Source organism: Puma concolor, chromosome B2 (assembly GCF_028749965.1).
Source record: "Puma concolor isolate L17-30 chromosome B2, mPumCon1.1.hap2, whole genome shotgun sequence".
Lineage (NCBI taxonomy): Eukaryota > Metazoa > Chordata > Mammalia > Carnivora > Felidae > Puma > Puma concolor.
Window position 1 is genome coordinate 13,694,353 of NC_141671.1, and position 14,571 is coordinate 13,708,923.

General features: G+C 35.0%; 1 protein-coding gene across 2 annotated transcripts in view; it reads left to right on the top strand.

Annotated features, from left to right (window-relative positions):
* DTNBP1 (dystrobrevin binding protein 1) overlaps positions 1 to 14,571 on the top strand; it is a 133,704-nt gene that overhangs the window by 11,681 nt on the left and 107,452 nt on the right. For both annotated transcript variants that reach the window (XM_086706226.1, XM_086706225.1), the window contains exon 4: positions 10,936 to 10,996. In XM_086706226.1, the coding sequence (XP_086562352.1) occupies positions 10,936 to 10,996 (61 nt within the window). The remainder of the gene's footprint in view (positions 1 to 10,935; positions 10,997 to 14,571) is intronic.

Genomic DNA, 14,571 nt, shown 5'->3' on the forward strand with positions numbered 1-14,571 from the left:
TTTGCTCATCAATACTTTATTATGTGTATTTATTATGTTTCTGGTTTTTCTTTTGTAAGAACATTGATTTTTGAATCTGAGTCTTTGATACTTTTTTTACTTTGATTTTTAATTTTACACCATTTCTTCTCGACTCCTCTCCTGTTGGCATGCAGATTAATATTAAAAGGCATGATTTTCTTAGATATGGCAACAAAAGCATAAACAACAGGAGAAAAAAATAGGTAAATTGGACTTAGACAAATTAAAAACCTCTGTACTTCAAAGAACCCATCAAGAAAGTGGAACAGTCCACAGAATGAGAGAAATATTTGCAACTCATATATCGGAGGGATTTGAATCTAGAGTATACAAGGAACTGTGATAACTCAATGATAAAGAAACAACCCAACGAAGGAGAGGCAAAGGACTTGAGTAGATAGTTGTCCAGAGAAGATATAAATGGCCAATAGTCACATGAAAAGATGCTCAGCGTCATTTGTGATGCTCGTCAAGACCACAGTGAGGTACCACCTCACACCCACTAGCATGGCCGTCATCAGAAAGGCGCTAGCAAGTGTCGATAAGGATGTGGAGAAATAGAACTCCTTGCACTGCCGGTAGGAATGGAAAAAATGGTGCAGCTCCTGTGGAAAATGGTTGGGTAGCTTCTTTAAAAAGTTAATCATAGAATTACCATGTGACCTGGCAGTTTCACACCAAGAGAATCGAAAACTCACGTCTGCATAAAAGTGTGTACACAAATGTACTTAGCAGTGTTATTCATAAAGCAGAACTAAGCAGCCTAAAAGTGGAAACAACACGGATGTTCATCGACTGGTGAAGTGTATATTCAGCCACAGAAAGTAGTGGAGTGCTGATACAGGCCACAGCCTGGGTGAGACCCAAAAACATTATGTTAAGCAAGAGGAACCAACACAAAAGTCATGTATTACATCATTCCATTTGTATATAAAATGTCCAGAAGAGGCAGATCCATAGAGACGGATAGATTAGTGGTTGTCAAGGATTGGTGGTGGGGGAGAGGGGAATGAGTAGGGGCTACTAATGAGAGTGGGGTTTCTGTTTGGGGTGACGAAAATGATTTGGAATTAGACGGTAGTGACAGTTGCCCAACTCCGTGAATATGCTAAAAACTACTGATTGCTATACTTTAACAGACTGAGCCACCCAGGCGCCCATGAATTATATACTTTAAAAGGATGTATTTTATGGTATGTGAATTACTTCAGTGTAGGTGTTACAAAAATAAATATATAGTTTAAGTATGTTATGTGCAGTTCTGAACTTAATAACATGTCCTCTGACAGATACGTGGTAACGACGTGTGCAGTGTGAGATCTCCTCCTCCTGATGTGCGTTTATTATGACACAGTCCCCTTTGCCTACATTTTGCTTTCTCTTTTCTGGTCCTTTAGTGGGTTTCTTTTTATGGTTGCTAAATCTAGAGATTTTTTTCTTTTCTCAAAAGTGCTTAACTTGATATTAAATTCTTCTTTGGTTTTGTTGAGTGAAGAGCATAAGTGAGCATGAAAGAAGGTGTAGTAAAAATTAATCAGTGGTGTATTGCTTACATTTTATCCCTATTTTTTTTTTTAATTGAGTGATTTAGTTGAATGAACCTCATTGAAAGATTTATTTTAGAAGTGTAGACTTACGTGTGTGGTAGATTTTTGGAGTGGAGTGCGTCTTGGGCTTAATACGAAAATTTACAACCATAGGAAGATGCCTTTGATGTGTTCATTCAGTGCATTGAAACACAGTCTTTTCTCTTTGGAACTAATAGGAAGTGGAGGAAAGACCATTTTAAATGGCAGATCTCTGTATTACAATTTTTTAACTGTTAAAAACTAATAAAATACACATAACAAAATTTACCATCTTAACCGTTTGTAAGTGTGCAACTCAGTAGTGTTAAGTACATTCGCATTGTTATGCATCCAGTCTTCAAAACTTTCCATCTTGCAGAACTGAAACTCTTTGCCCATTAAACAGTTCCCCGTTGCCCCCTTCCCTGTCTCTGGTGACTGTCATTTGACTTTTTTTTTCTGAATTTGACTACTCTAGGTACCTCATAGAAGTGAACCCACATAGTATTTGTCTTTTTGTGACTGGCTTATTACACTTAGCTTACTGTTTTCAAGATTTACCCATGCTCAAGCATATGTCAGTATTTTCTTTTCAAGGCTGATTAATGTTTCATTATCCATTTTTGTTTTTCCATATTTTTTTTGTTTATCCATTCATCTGTTAATGAACACTTAGGCTGCTTCCACCTTTTAGCTATTGTGAGTAAGGCTGCTGTGAACAGGAGTGTGCAAATCTCTCTTCAAGACCCTTTCAGGTTTTTTGGGTATATACTCAGTTGCCGGATCATGTGGTCATTCAATTTTTAAGTTTTTGAAGAGCCACTCTACCATTTAGATAGCAGCCACATGACTTTACATTCTCACCAGCTATACACAGCACTCCCATTTATCCATAGCTGCAGCAAAACTTGTTATTTTCTGTTTTGGTGTTTTGTTTTGTTTTGTTTTACAATAGTCATTCTAATTGGTGTGAAGTGGTATGTCATTGTGGTTTTGATTTGTATTTCCCTAATGACTGATGATTGTGAGCATCTTTTCATGTGCTTATTGGGTTGTTATCTTTAGAAACATGTCTATTCAAGCCTTTTGCCCATTTTTGGATAGGGTGGTTTTTTGTTGTAATTGAGTTTTAGGAGTTCTGTATGTGTCTGGTTATTAATCTCACATCAGATATGTGATTTGCAAATATTTTCTCCCATCCTGTGGGTTGCCTTTTTACTCTGTGTTCTTTGATGCACAAAATCTTTTAATTTTGATGAAGTCCAGTTTGTCTGTTTTTTGTGCCTGTGGTGTCATCTCCAAGATATCATTGCCAAATCCCATGTCATGAAGCTTTTCCTATTTTTTTTCTAAGACTTTTATAGTTTTAATACTCATGTTTGAATTTTTGATCCATATCATTTACTTTTGTACCTGATGTTAAGTAAGGGCCCAACTTCATTATTTAACATGTGGATATCCAGTTTTCCCAGCTCCATTTGTTGAAAAGACTATCCTTTCCCCATTGCATGGTCTTGCAAAGCTTGTTGAAAATTATTTGACCATGTATATGAGAGTTTCTTTCTGGGTTATTTCACTGGTCTAGATTTCTGTTTTTATAACAGTGGCACACTGTTTTGATTGCTGTAGCTTTGCAGTTTTTTTTTTTTTAAGTTTATTAGAGAGAGAGAGAGAGAGAGAGAGATAGCATGAGTGAGGAAGGGACAGAGAGAGAATCCCAAGCAGGCTCTGTGCTGTCAATGCAGAGCCTAATGCAGGACTTAATCCTATGAACCATGAGATCATGACCTGAGCTGAAATCAAGAGTCAAATGCTTAACTAACTGAACCACCCAGGTACCCCTATAGTAAGTTTTGAAATCAGGAAGTATGAGTCCTCCAACTTTGTTCTTCTTATCAAGGTTGTTTTGGCTATTCAGGGTCCCTTGACATTCCAAATGAATTTTATGATGGATTTTTTTCTGCTTCTACAAAAAATGTCATTGGGATTTTGATAGAGATGGCCTTAAATATTAATCGATTACTTTCTGTTATTATTGACAACATCTTAATGATATTAGTCTTCCAGTCCATGAACCTGGGATATCTTTCCAACAATTTATGACTTCTTTAATTTCTTTGAGAAGTGTTTTGTAGTTTTCATCGTACTAGTCTTTGATCATCTTTCTTAAATCCTAAATTTTTTAATGTTATCATAAATGGAATTTTTAAATTTCTTTTTTGAATTTTCATTTTCAGTATATAGAAACGCAACTGACTTTGTGCATTGATTTTATATTCTGATACTTTGCTGAATTTGTTTATTCTAACAGGGTTTGTTTTTGTGGAGTCCCTAGGCTTTTCTACATTTAAGATTATATCATCAGCAAACATAATTTTACTTCTTTCCTTCCAATTTGGTGTCTTTTATTTCTTTTTCTTGCCTAATTGCTCTGGCTAGATCTTCCAGTACTATGTTGAATAGAATTAGCAAAAGCAGTCATCTTTGTCTTTTTTGTGGTCTTAGAAGAGAAGCTTTCAATCTTTTGCCATCAACTATGATGATAGCTGTGGGTTTTTCATATATGGTTTTATTATGTTTACATAGTTTCCTTTTATTCCGTGTTTTTTGAGTTTTTATCATGAAAGTATATTGACTTTTGTCAAATGCTTTTTCAACATCAGTTGAAGTTATGTATATATTCCCCTTGATTTTATTACTGTGGCATATTACATTGATTGGTTTCCATATGTGGAACCATTCTTGAATTCTAGGAAAAAAATCCCAATAGGTCATGGCATATAATCCTTTCAGTATGCTCCTGAATTCACTTTGCATCACTGTTTATATAGGATATGTCGTTTTATTGTAGTGTCTTTGTCTGGCTTAGGTATCAGGATAATGCTGGCCTTACAATTAGGGAGTGTTCCCTCCTGTTCAGTTTTTTGGAAGAGTTTCAGATGGTTTGGTGTTTTTTAAATGTGGGGCAGAATTCATCAGTGAAATCATCAGGACCCAGGCTTTTCTTTTTTGGGGAGGTTTAAAACATTTTTTTCCCAGTTTTATTGAGATATAATTAGATATGTCGCTGTATAAGATTAAGGTGTACAGTAGTGGTTTGACTTCCATGTATTGTGAAATGATCACAACAACGAGTTAACATCCATCGTCTCAGAGATAAAACAAGCAAAAAAATAAAAATTTTTTCTGTGATGAGAACTCTTAACTTTCATATGTGTTATATGTTAGTATTACTATACACATCATGTTGTACAGTACATTGTAGTAGGAGTTTATACTTTCTGACCACCTTTCTCCAATTCCTTCCTCTTCCACTCTGCCTCTGGTAGCCACAAATCTGATCTCTCTTGGTTCGGATTTTTTTTTTTTTTTTTTTTTTTTTTTATTCTGCATGTAAGTGAGATTGCATGATTATTTGTCTTTGATTTATTTCACTTCGGTTAACATAACGGCCTCAGAGTCCATTCATGTTGTCACAAATGGCGGGTTTTCCTCCTTTTTTTAATGGCTGAATAATATTCCGTTGTATATACTCTGTATATATATATATATACATACACATATATATGCATCACTCACCCATCAGTGGATGCCTAGGCTGTTTCCATGTTTTCACTATTGTAAATAATGCCACTATCAACAGGGGGGGTGTGGATATCTTTTTGAGTTAGTGTTGTTTCCTTTGGGTAAATACCCAGAACTGGTGGGATTACTGGATTGTGTGGTATTTCTGTTTTTAATTTTTTAAGGATCCTTTGTTATGTTTTCCGTAGTGGCTATACCTGTTTACAGTCCCTCCAACGGTGCAACCGAGGGTTCCTCTTTCTCAGCGTCCTCACCAGAATTTGTTGTATCTTTTTGATGATAGCCATTCTAACAGGTGGAAGGTGGTAGTTCCTTGTGGTTTTGATTTGTGTAATAATTAGTGATGTTGAGCATCTTTTCATATACCTGTTAGCCATTCATGTATCTCTGGGAAAATGTCTAGTGACATCTTTTGTACATTTAAAAAATTACATTATTTGGGGTTTTTTGGGTATTGAGTTGTATGTGTTCCTTATAATTTTAGATATTAATCTTTTATCAGATACAAGGTTTGGAAATTTTTTTTTCCCTTTAGGCTGTCTTTTCACTTTGTTATTTCTTCTGCTGTGCAGAAGCTCTTTATTTTGATATATTCCCACTGCTTTTTGTTGCTTGTACTTTAGGTTTGATAGCCAAAAAACCATTGCCAAGACCCATGTCATGGAACTTTTTACCTGTGTTTTCTTCCAGGAGTTTCATGGTTTCATGTCTTACATTTCATGTCTTTAATCCATTTTGAGTTAATTTTTGTGAGAGCATAAGTTAGGGGTATAGTCTCATTATTTTACATGTGAATATCCCATTTTCCTAAGGACTGTTTATTGAAGAGACTGTCTTTTCCATTGAGTATTCTTAGCTCACTTGTCAAATATTAGTTGACCATGTATGCTTGGGGTTATTTCTGGACTTTCTATTCTGTTCCATTGATCTATTTGTTTTTAGGCCAGTTCCGGACTGTTTTGATTACTGTATCTTGAAATCGGGAAATGTGATGCCTCTTTATTCTTGTTTCTTAGGTTGCTTTGGTTATTTGGTGTCTTTGTGGTTCCATATAAATTTTAGGATTGCTTTTTCTACTTAAAAAAAAATGTCATTGGAATCTTGATAGGGATTGCATTAATCTATGGATAGCTTTTGGTAGTATTGACATTTTAACAGTATTTTCCCAGTCTATGAACATGGGATACCTTTCCATTTATTTTCATCTTTGATTTCTTACATCATTACCTTATACCTTTCAGAGTAGAGATCTTTCCCCTTCATGGTTAAGTTTATTCCCAACTATTTTATTGTTTCTGTTGCTATTGTAAATGAGATCATTTTATTTTTCAGATGATTTGTTGTTAGTGTATAGAAACGCTACTGATTTTTGTACGTTAATTTTGCATCCTGCAGTTTTATTGAGTTTGTTGGTTAGATCTAACAGGTTTTTTTTGATGGAGTCTTTAGGATTTTCTATATATAAAATTATGTCATTTACAAATAGAGACAACTCTACTTATTCCTTTCCAATTCTGATGCCTTGTGTTTCATTCCTGATTGTTCTGGCAAGGACTTCTAGCACTGTGTTGAATAGGAATGGTGAGAGTGGGAGCTCTCGTTCCTGATCTTAGAGGAAAACTTACAGCCATCATCACTGAGTATGACGTTAGCTGTGAGCTTATATATGGCTTTTATTATGTTGAGTTACATTCCTTTTATACATAATTTGTTAATAGTTTTTATCATGAACAGATGCTGAATTTTATCAAATGCTTTTTCTGCATCTTTCGAGATGATCTTATGATATTTTTTCAGTTCTATTAATGTGCTATATCACATTGATTAGTAGAGGTTGAACCATCTTTTTATCCCAGGTGTAAATCCTACTTGATCATGGTGAATGATTATTTTAATGTACTGCTGAATTCGACTTGCTGGTATTTTACTGAGTTTTTACATCCATCTATTCATCAGGGATATTGGTCTGTAGTTTTCTTTTCTGATAGTGTCCTTTTCTGGCTTTGGTTTCAGGGTACTGCTAGCCTCCTGAAATGAGTTTGGGAGCATTCCTTTTCAGTTTTTTTTTTGGAAGAGTTTGAAAAGGATTGGCATTGATTCTTCTTTTCAAGAAGAAACATTTCATGTTTAGTAAAATTCACCAGTGTAGCCATCTCATGCTGGGCTTTTCCTTCATTGGGAGATTTTTGATTACTGATTCAATCTTCTTACTAGTAATTGCTATTCAAACTTCTCTGTTTCTTCCTGATTCCATTATGGTAGTTTGTATGTTTCTTTTTTTAAAGTTTTTTTTTTTTTTAATGTTTATTTTTGAGAGAGACAGAGACGGAGCGTGAGTGGGGGAGGGGAAGAGAGAGAGGGAGACACAGAATCTGAAACAGGCTCCAGGCTCTGAGCTGTCAGCACAGAGCCCGATGCGGGGCTTGAACTCATGGACTGTGAGATCATGACTTGAACTGAAGTCGGACGCCCAACCGACTGAGCCACCCAAGTGCCCCAGTTTGTATGTTTCTAAGACTTTTTCCATTTCTTCTCGGTTGTCTGGTTTGTTGGTGTATAGTTGTTCATAGTACCCTCTTATGATCCTTTGTATTTCTGTGGTGTCAAATGTAATGTCTCCTCTTTCATTTATAGTTTTGTGGGTTTGGGTCCTCTGTCATTTTTCCATGGTTAGTCAGTCTAGGCTAAAGTTTTGTCAATTTTGTCTTTCCAAAGAATCAACTCTTAGGTTGGTTAATCTTTTTTATTGTTTTCTGTTCTCTATTTCATTTACTTTTTCTCTAATCTTTATAATTTCCTTCCTTCTGCTAACTTTGGGTCCTTTCATTTTTCTGGTTTCTTAAAGTGTAGAAACTTAGGTTGTTTATTTGAGATCTTTCTTTTTAATGTAGGCATTTGTTATGAACTTTCCTCTTAGAACTGTATCCCATAAGTTTTAGTATGTTGTACTTCCATTTTCATTTGTTTCAAGATACATTTTTATTTCCTGTTTAATGTCTTCTTTGATTTATTGATTGTTCAGGAGTGAGATTTTCAGTGACTGATGCAGTCTTCCTTACTAGTTATGGGTCTTTTCAGATTTTCTGTTTCTTTGGGATTCAGTCTTGGTAGGTTTTATGTTTCTAGGAATTTGTCCATTACATCTGGGTTATCCAATTTGTTGGCATACAGTTACTCATAGTACTCTCCTATAATCCTTTTTTTATTTCTGTAAAATTGATAATTTCCCACTTTTCTTTCTAATTTTGAGTCTTCTTTTTTTTCCCCTAGTCCACTTAAAAATTTAATTTTGTGAATCTTTCTAAAGAACCAATTTTTTATTTCACTGATTTTTCTCAATATTTTTATTCACTATTTTATTTATCTGCCCTAATGTTTACTTTTTCTTCCTTCTGGTAGCTTGGGTTCAGTTTATTCTTTTTCTACTTCCTTAAGTTGTGAAGTCAGGCTGTTGATTTGAGATCTTCCTTCCTTTTTAATGTAAGCACTTATAGCTATAAATTCACTCTTAGCCCTGTTTTTCTTGAGTCCTTAAGTTTTGGTATGTTGTAGTTTTATTTTCATTCATCTCTTAATACAGTCTGATTTATGATTTTTTTTTCTTTGACCCATTGGTTATTTAAAAGTTTTAATTTCCACAAATTTGTGAATTTTTCAGTTTTCCTTTCGTTCCTTTTTGATTTCAAACTTCATCCCATTGTGGTCAGAAAAGATACATTGTGTGATATCTATGTCTCTTTTTGTTTTAAAAAAGTGTGTATAAAAAAATAAAAAATAAAAAAGTGTATATATATACATATACTTTTATGTATATGTATATATGTATACATATGTGTATATGTATGTGTATATATATATATATATATATGTATGTACATACGGGCTGTTTTTAGAGCAATTTTAGGTTCACAGCAAAATTGAGCAATAGGTTCAGAGATTTCTCATTTACTCCCCTTTAAAAAATCTATTGAGAGTTAATCTGTGGCTTAGCAAATGATCCATCCTGGAAAATTTCCCATGTACACTTGAGAAGAATGTGTATTCTGCTGCTGTTGGGTAGAATGTTCTGTATATATTTATATATCTAGTTGGTTTATTGTGGTGCTCAGGTCCTCTCTTAAGTATCTTTTGTCTGGTCATTTTAACCATTATTGAGAGTGAGGTATTGAAGTCTCTGTTATTGGAGAATGGTTTATTTCCCCCTTCAATGGTGTCAATTATTGCTTTGCATATTTGAAGATTATTGTTAATGATCTTACCAGTTGTACTCTTACTGAGTACATTTATTAAAGAGTATCATTATTAAAACCAGGAAATCGACACTACCCTATAACCGACAGACCTCATTCAGATTTCATCAGCTATCCCACAAATGTCCTTATTTGGGGACCAGGATCCAATCCAAGATCATAAATTGTACTTAGTCACTCTTATCTCCTTCATCTCCATTAATCTGGCACAGTTCCCGAGTCTTTGTTTTTCATAACCTCGACACTTGAAGAGTACTTTTTTGTTATTTTGCAGAATGCCCCTCAGTTTGGGTTTATGTGCTATTTTCTCATGGTTAAATTCAAGTCAGTGGTGTTTTGGCAAGAATACCAGGAGGGCAGTGTTGTGTCCTTTTCAGGGCATCATATTAGTAGGCACATGATGTTTATGTGTTTCATTAGGCTTGATCACTTGGTTAGGGAAGTGTCTTCATGGTTTCTACACTGTTACACTGTTTCCCCCCTTTTAATTTATGTGTGTCCTTTGGGGAGATACCTTGAGACTATGTAAATATTTTGTTTCTCTTCCTAATTTCACCCACGAATTTTAGCATCCATTAGAATTCTTTCCTGAAACAGTTATTGTTGTGCTGAGGAAGTGGTGATTTTTTTATTTTTATCATTTTTTTCTACAGTTATTAATAGGAATTCTACAGAAGTACTTTTCCCTCTTCCCCATTCATTTATTCAGTTATTTATTTAAAACACTGTGGGGGTAAAAAAAAAAATTAAAAATAAAAATAAAAAAATAAAACACTGTGGGGGTGCCTGGGTGGCTCAGTCCGTTGAGCATCTGACTTCGGCTCAGGTCATGATCTCGCAGTCCATGAATTTGAGCCCCGCGTCGGGCTGTGTGCTGACAGCTCAGAGCCTGGAGCCTGTTTCAGATTCTGTGTCTCCCTCTCTCTTTGACCCTCCCCTGTTCATGCTCTGTCTCTCTCTGTCTCAAAAATAAATAAACGTTAAAAAAAAAAAATAAAAAAAAATACTGTGAACTCTTGGAAGTTTGTTTTATTCCTCGAGTTATAACTCATTACTACCATTATTAGTTTGCTGCTCAGATTGTCCCAGGTTTGGCCATTGGAAGCCGCTTCAGGTTTCTTCTGTGTCCTTGTGAAATCCTGTTATTTTTTGAGTTGCTTTTTTCATTTTCTTTTTTCTTTTTTTTTTTCTTGGCACCATAGGAGTTCCAGGTTCAACTTTATTTATTTATTTTAATGTTTATTTATTTTTGAGACAGAGACAGAGCATGAACAGGGGAGGGGCAGAGAAAGAGGGAGACTGAAGACAGAATCTGAAGCAGGCTCTAGGCTCCGAGCTGTTAGCACAGAGCCTGATGCGGGGCTTGAACTCATGGACGGTGAGATCATGACCTGAGCCAAAGTCAGATGCTTAACCGACTGAGCCACCCAGGCACCCCCAGGTTCAACTTTAGATAGTATTTTTTTTAAATGTGTGGTTTGCATTGAGAATTATTTTTGGCTTTTTTTTAGGTATGAAGATACATGGGCTGCACTTCACAGAAGAGCCAAGGAATGCGCAAGTGCTGGAGAGGTAAAGAATGGGCTAACCTTGGGGGGAAAATCTCTTTTTGCAGCGTTAAATTTTAAGAAATTAAATTTGGAATTGCATTAAAGTATCTTGCAGGATATCTGAAATTGAATTTAGTAGTTATGAAACTCCCTAAATTAAATTTTTGCAATTTTTCTCAACTAAATCTAAGCTGAGTTAGGCTTAGAGAGTTGATGACTTTTATCCTCCAGTCTCAAGGAGATATTTGGTTCATCTAAGTATAATGTTTTGAAGTTGAGTCTGATGCCTAAAACCATTAATTTGCTTACCAAATAAATGTAAAAGTTTCAGGGGTCATCCTCAATTCACTTAGGGGAACAAACTATTTTGAGGCACTATGTGTAGAGTATATAATGTATAAAAGTGATTGTACTTTTTATAAAGTGTACTTTTATTGTGTATAAAAGTGATTGTGATGAAAAGTATTTGGTACACGTACTTATAGCTTTATTAGCCAAGATTAAATATTCTGTCCTATGGTTGTCAGACTTCTTTATAAAAACACTTCTGTGATTCTGACTTTTAATTAATGTAGACTGACTTTCTTAACCACTTACCTAGATGTGGGAAGCTGTTAATAGTTACATAGAGAAGAGTAATATATGTGATGAAAGTTAGACATTAGTGTTTCTCTTAGAAATTACTGACAAGGGGGAATATAGGTTTCTGGTAGTAAGGCAGACTAGGTACTTTGAAAAGCCCTGTAGCTGTAAAACACTTAAATGCTGGATAGATATTTTAAAAATTATTTAATGCATTAGGCTCACAAAAAAGGGAGATCCTAAAGGGGGGGAAAAAAAACAGAAGAAAAAAGGGAACCGAAATCAGAGTGGTTAAAAAACAAACAAACATGGAAGCTGGGGTCAAATACTAAAATAAAAGCTTCAAGATTTATGGAGAAAGGAGACTCTGTGGGGAACTGGGTCTGAGACGCATACAGCTCCTGAATCTTTGAAGCAGCTGTATCCCTCAGTGAAAGGTTAAGGTAGGGGAAAAAAAGCTACTTGTCTACAAAAGGAGGCAACAGGGAAATCTGTCTTTGTAACAGCTTGGAAAAAATACAGTCCTGTTTCTAGATTTGTTACCATCATCTTGGCCTCGTATCAGTGCGGAGCCCCACTCCATACTTCCTGCATGATTGAGGAAACACTGAATTAAGAATAAAGGGAACACAGGTGACTGTGTTCTTTGACACCCAACAGAAACAAACACAAAGTCTGTGTGGATGAAACTGTGTAAACCTAGGCCCCTCAATATTTCTACAGACCAACTTTCTTTTTTTTCCTACAGATTTATTTTCTGCCACCTCTCCAAAAAAAAAAAAAAAAAAAAAAAAAAAAAAAAAAAAAAAAAAAAGTAGCAAACACACAGATATATTATGAAAAGTTTGAGAGGCACCAGAACCAAAGAATAAGACTTAGACCTACAAAGGACATTAGATATTGCACTGTTGGATATAGACTGTTAAATAGGTATATGCAGAGTCTTTTAAAGAGGTAAAAGGTGGATTAAAAAATGAGTAAGGAATAAGGCTTTGTCAAACAGGACTTTAAAAAGTCAGTGACATTAAAAATCCAAAGTGTGTGCTTAAACAGCAGTTGTATACAGCTGAAGAAAGAATATAGCAATGAAGAAAGAAAGTCACCTACTTAGAAGGGATCTCGAAGGTAAGGAAGGGATCTCTGAGATGAGGAATCTCGGAGATAAATATGAAAGAGGAGTTAGTAGAGAATAGTTACAGAAGATCTTTAGGTTGAACCCAGTGAGATTACCAGTATTGGACTAATTTTGCTCTGTAAAGTTAGTGTTTCCTATGGATCAGCTTATCTAATAATCATTCTAGAAATAATGAGGGAAAGGCAATATAGGAAAAACTAAACATACAAAAAAACCAATAGAACTACAAGGGAAAAAACAGATAAATCCGTGATCAAAATGAGAGAATTTTAATTCATTCCTCTTAGTTGATAGAAAAAAAAAAAAAAAAAACCAAGATAAAAGAAGTATGGATTTAGGAGATTTAAATAATGTGATTAACAAATTTGACTTGACGGACAAATGTAGAACACTGTCCTAGCAAATGTAAAGTACAGGTTCTTTACAGCATGTTTAGAACACATGAAAATTGACCATTTACTGAGCTATAAAGCAATTCTCACAAGTTTCGTATAAATGAAGTCATACAGACTATTCTCTGATCCTACTGCAAATGAAGCTGAAAATCAATACAGGAAAACAATTTTGAAAATTTCATAGGTTTGAAATAAAAAATATTATGACTAATTTATGGTTCAAAGAAGGAAAATTATTGAAAACTTTATTTTGAAAAACGTTTTTAAAAAATATTTATTTTTGAGAGAGTGGGAGAGATATAGAGCATGAGCAGGGGAGGGCAGAGAGAGAGGGAGACACAGAATCTGAAGCAGGCTCCAGGCTCTGAGCTGTCAGCACAGAGCCCGACGCGGGGCTTGAACTCAAGCCATGAGATCATGACCTGAGCTGAAGCCGGACACTTAACTGACTGAGCCACCCAGGAACCCTGGTATTGAAAACTTTAAAATTTACATGTAAGCTGTTGAATTTGCTCAAGTCTATTTAGATGGAAGTTTTATAGAGAAAAAAGAAAGACTGACAGTGACCTAAACTGACTTAAGAATTTAGAAAGCAAACAGAATAAGCCTTGAAGAAAGAATGGAAAAGATGATAGAGATAAAAGAAGTAAATTAAATAGAATATAAAAATACAGAAGAAACTAAAAGTGAAAAGTTCCTTTTTTTTTTTTTTTAAAGTTTTACTTATTTTTAAGTAATTCCTACACCCAGCGTGGGGCTTGAACGTACAACCCTGAGATCAAGAGTTGTGTGCTCTACCGACTGAGCCAGCCAGGTGCCTCCAAAGTGAAATGTTCTTAGAAAAGACTAATATAGTAGATAAATCTCTAATGGTATTCATCAAGAGACAAATAATGTTAAGAATTGAAGAGAATGTTACCAGTTATCACAGAGAGCAAAAAGATTGAGTTTATGAACAACTCTGACAAATTTGAAAACTTAGATGAAATAGCAAAAATCCTAGAAATTTTTACCAAAATCAATTCTAGAAGCAATTCAAATAGGGAATAGGAAATTGCATTAGTGATTAAAAATTGTTTCTGCTCAGAAAGTGCTGCAGAGTTAGATAGAAGAGTTCTATCAAACTTGGGGAATCTACCGTTTCAGTGTTAGACCAACTCTTGTAGCAAATGAAAAAGAGGAAACTGTGCCCAACCCACTGAATGAGACTAACATAACTTTAATACTGAAACCAAACAAGGGAAGTATGAGAAAGTGACACTGAGGTCCAGTCTCACTCATGAATATAGATATAAAAATTATGAACAAAGTCCTCATCTCTCGCTTAACTTCAGTTTCTGAAAGTCAGATGTTCCGTGCAAAAGCTCTGACAAGGAGTCTATTTCCCGTATTCTAAATGGGAAAAGTTACGACGTGTCACCCACAGCCCTCAACCAGCTTGCTTAACTATATTTAAAACCAGCGAAATGTCTATACCTGGAGCAA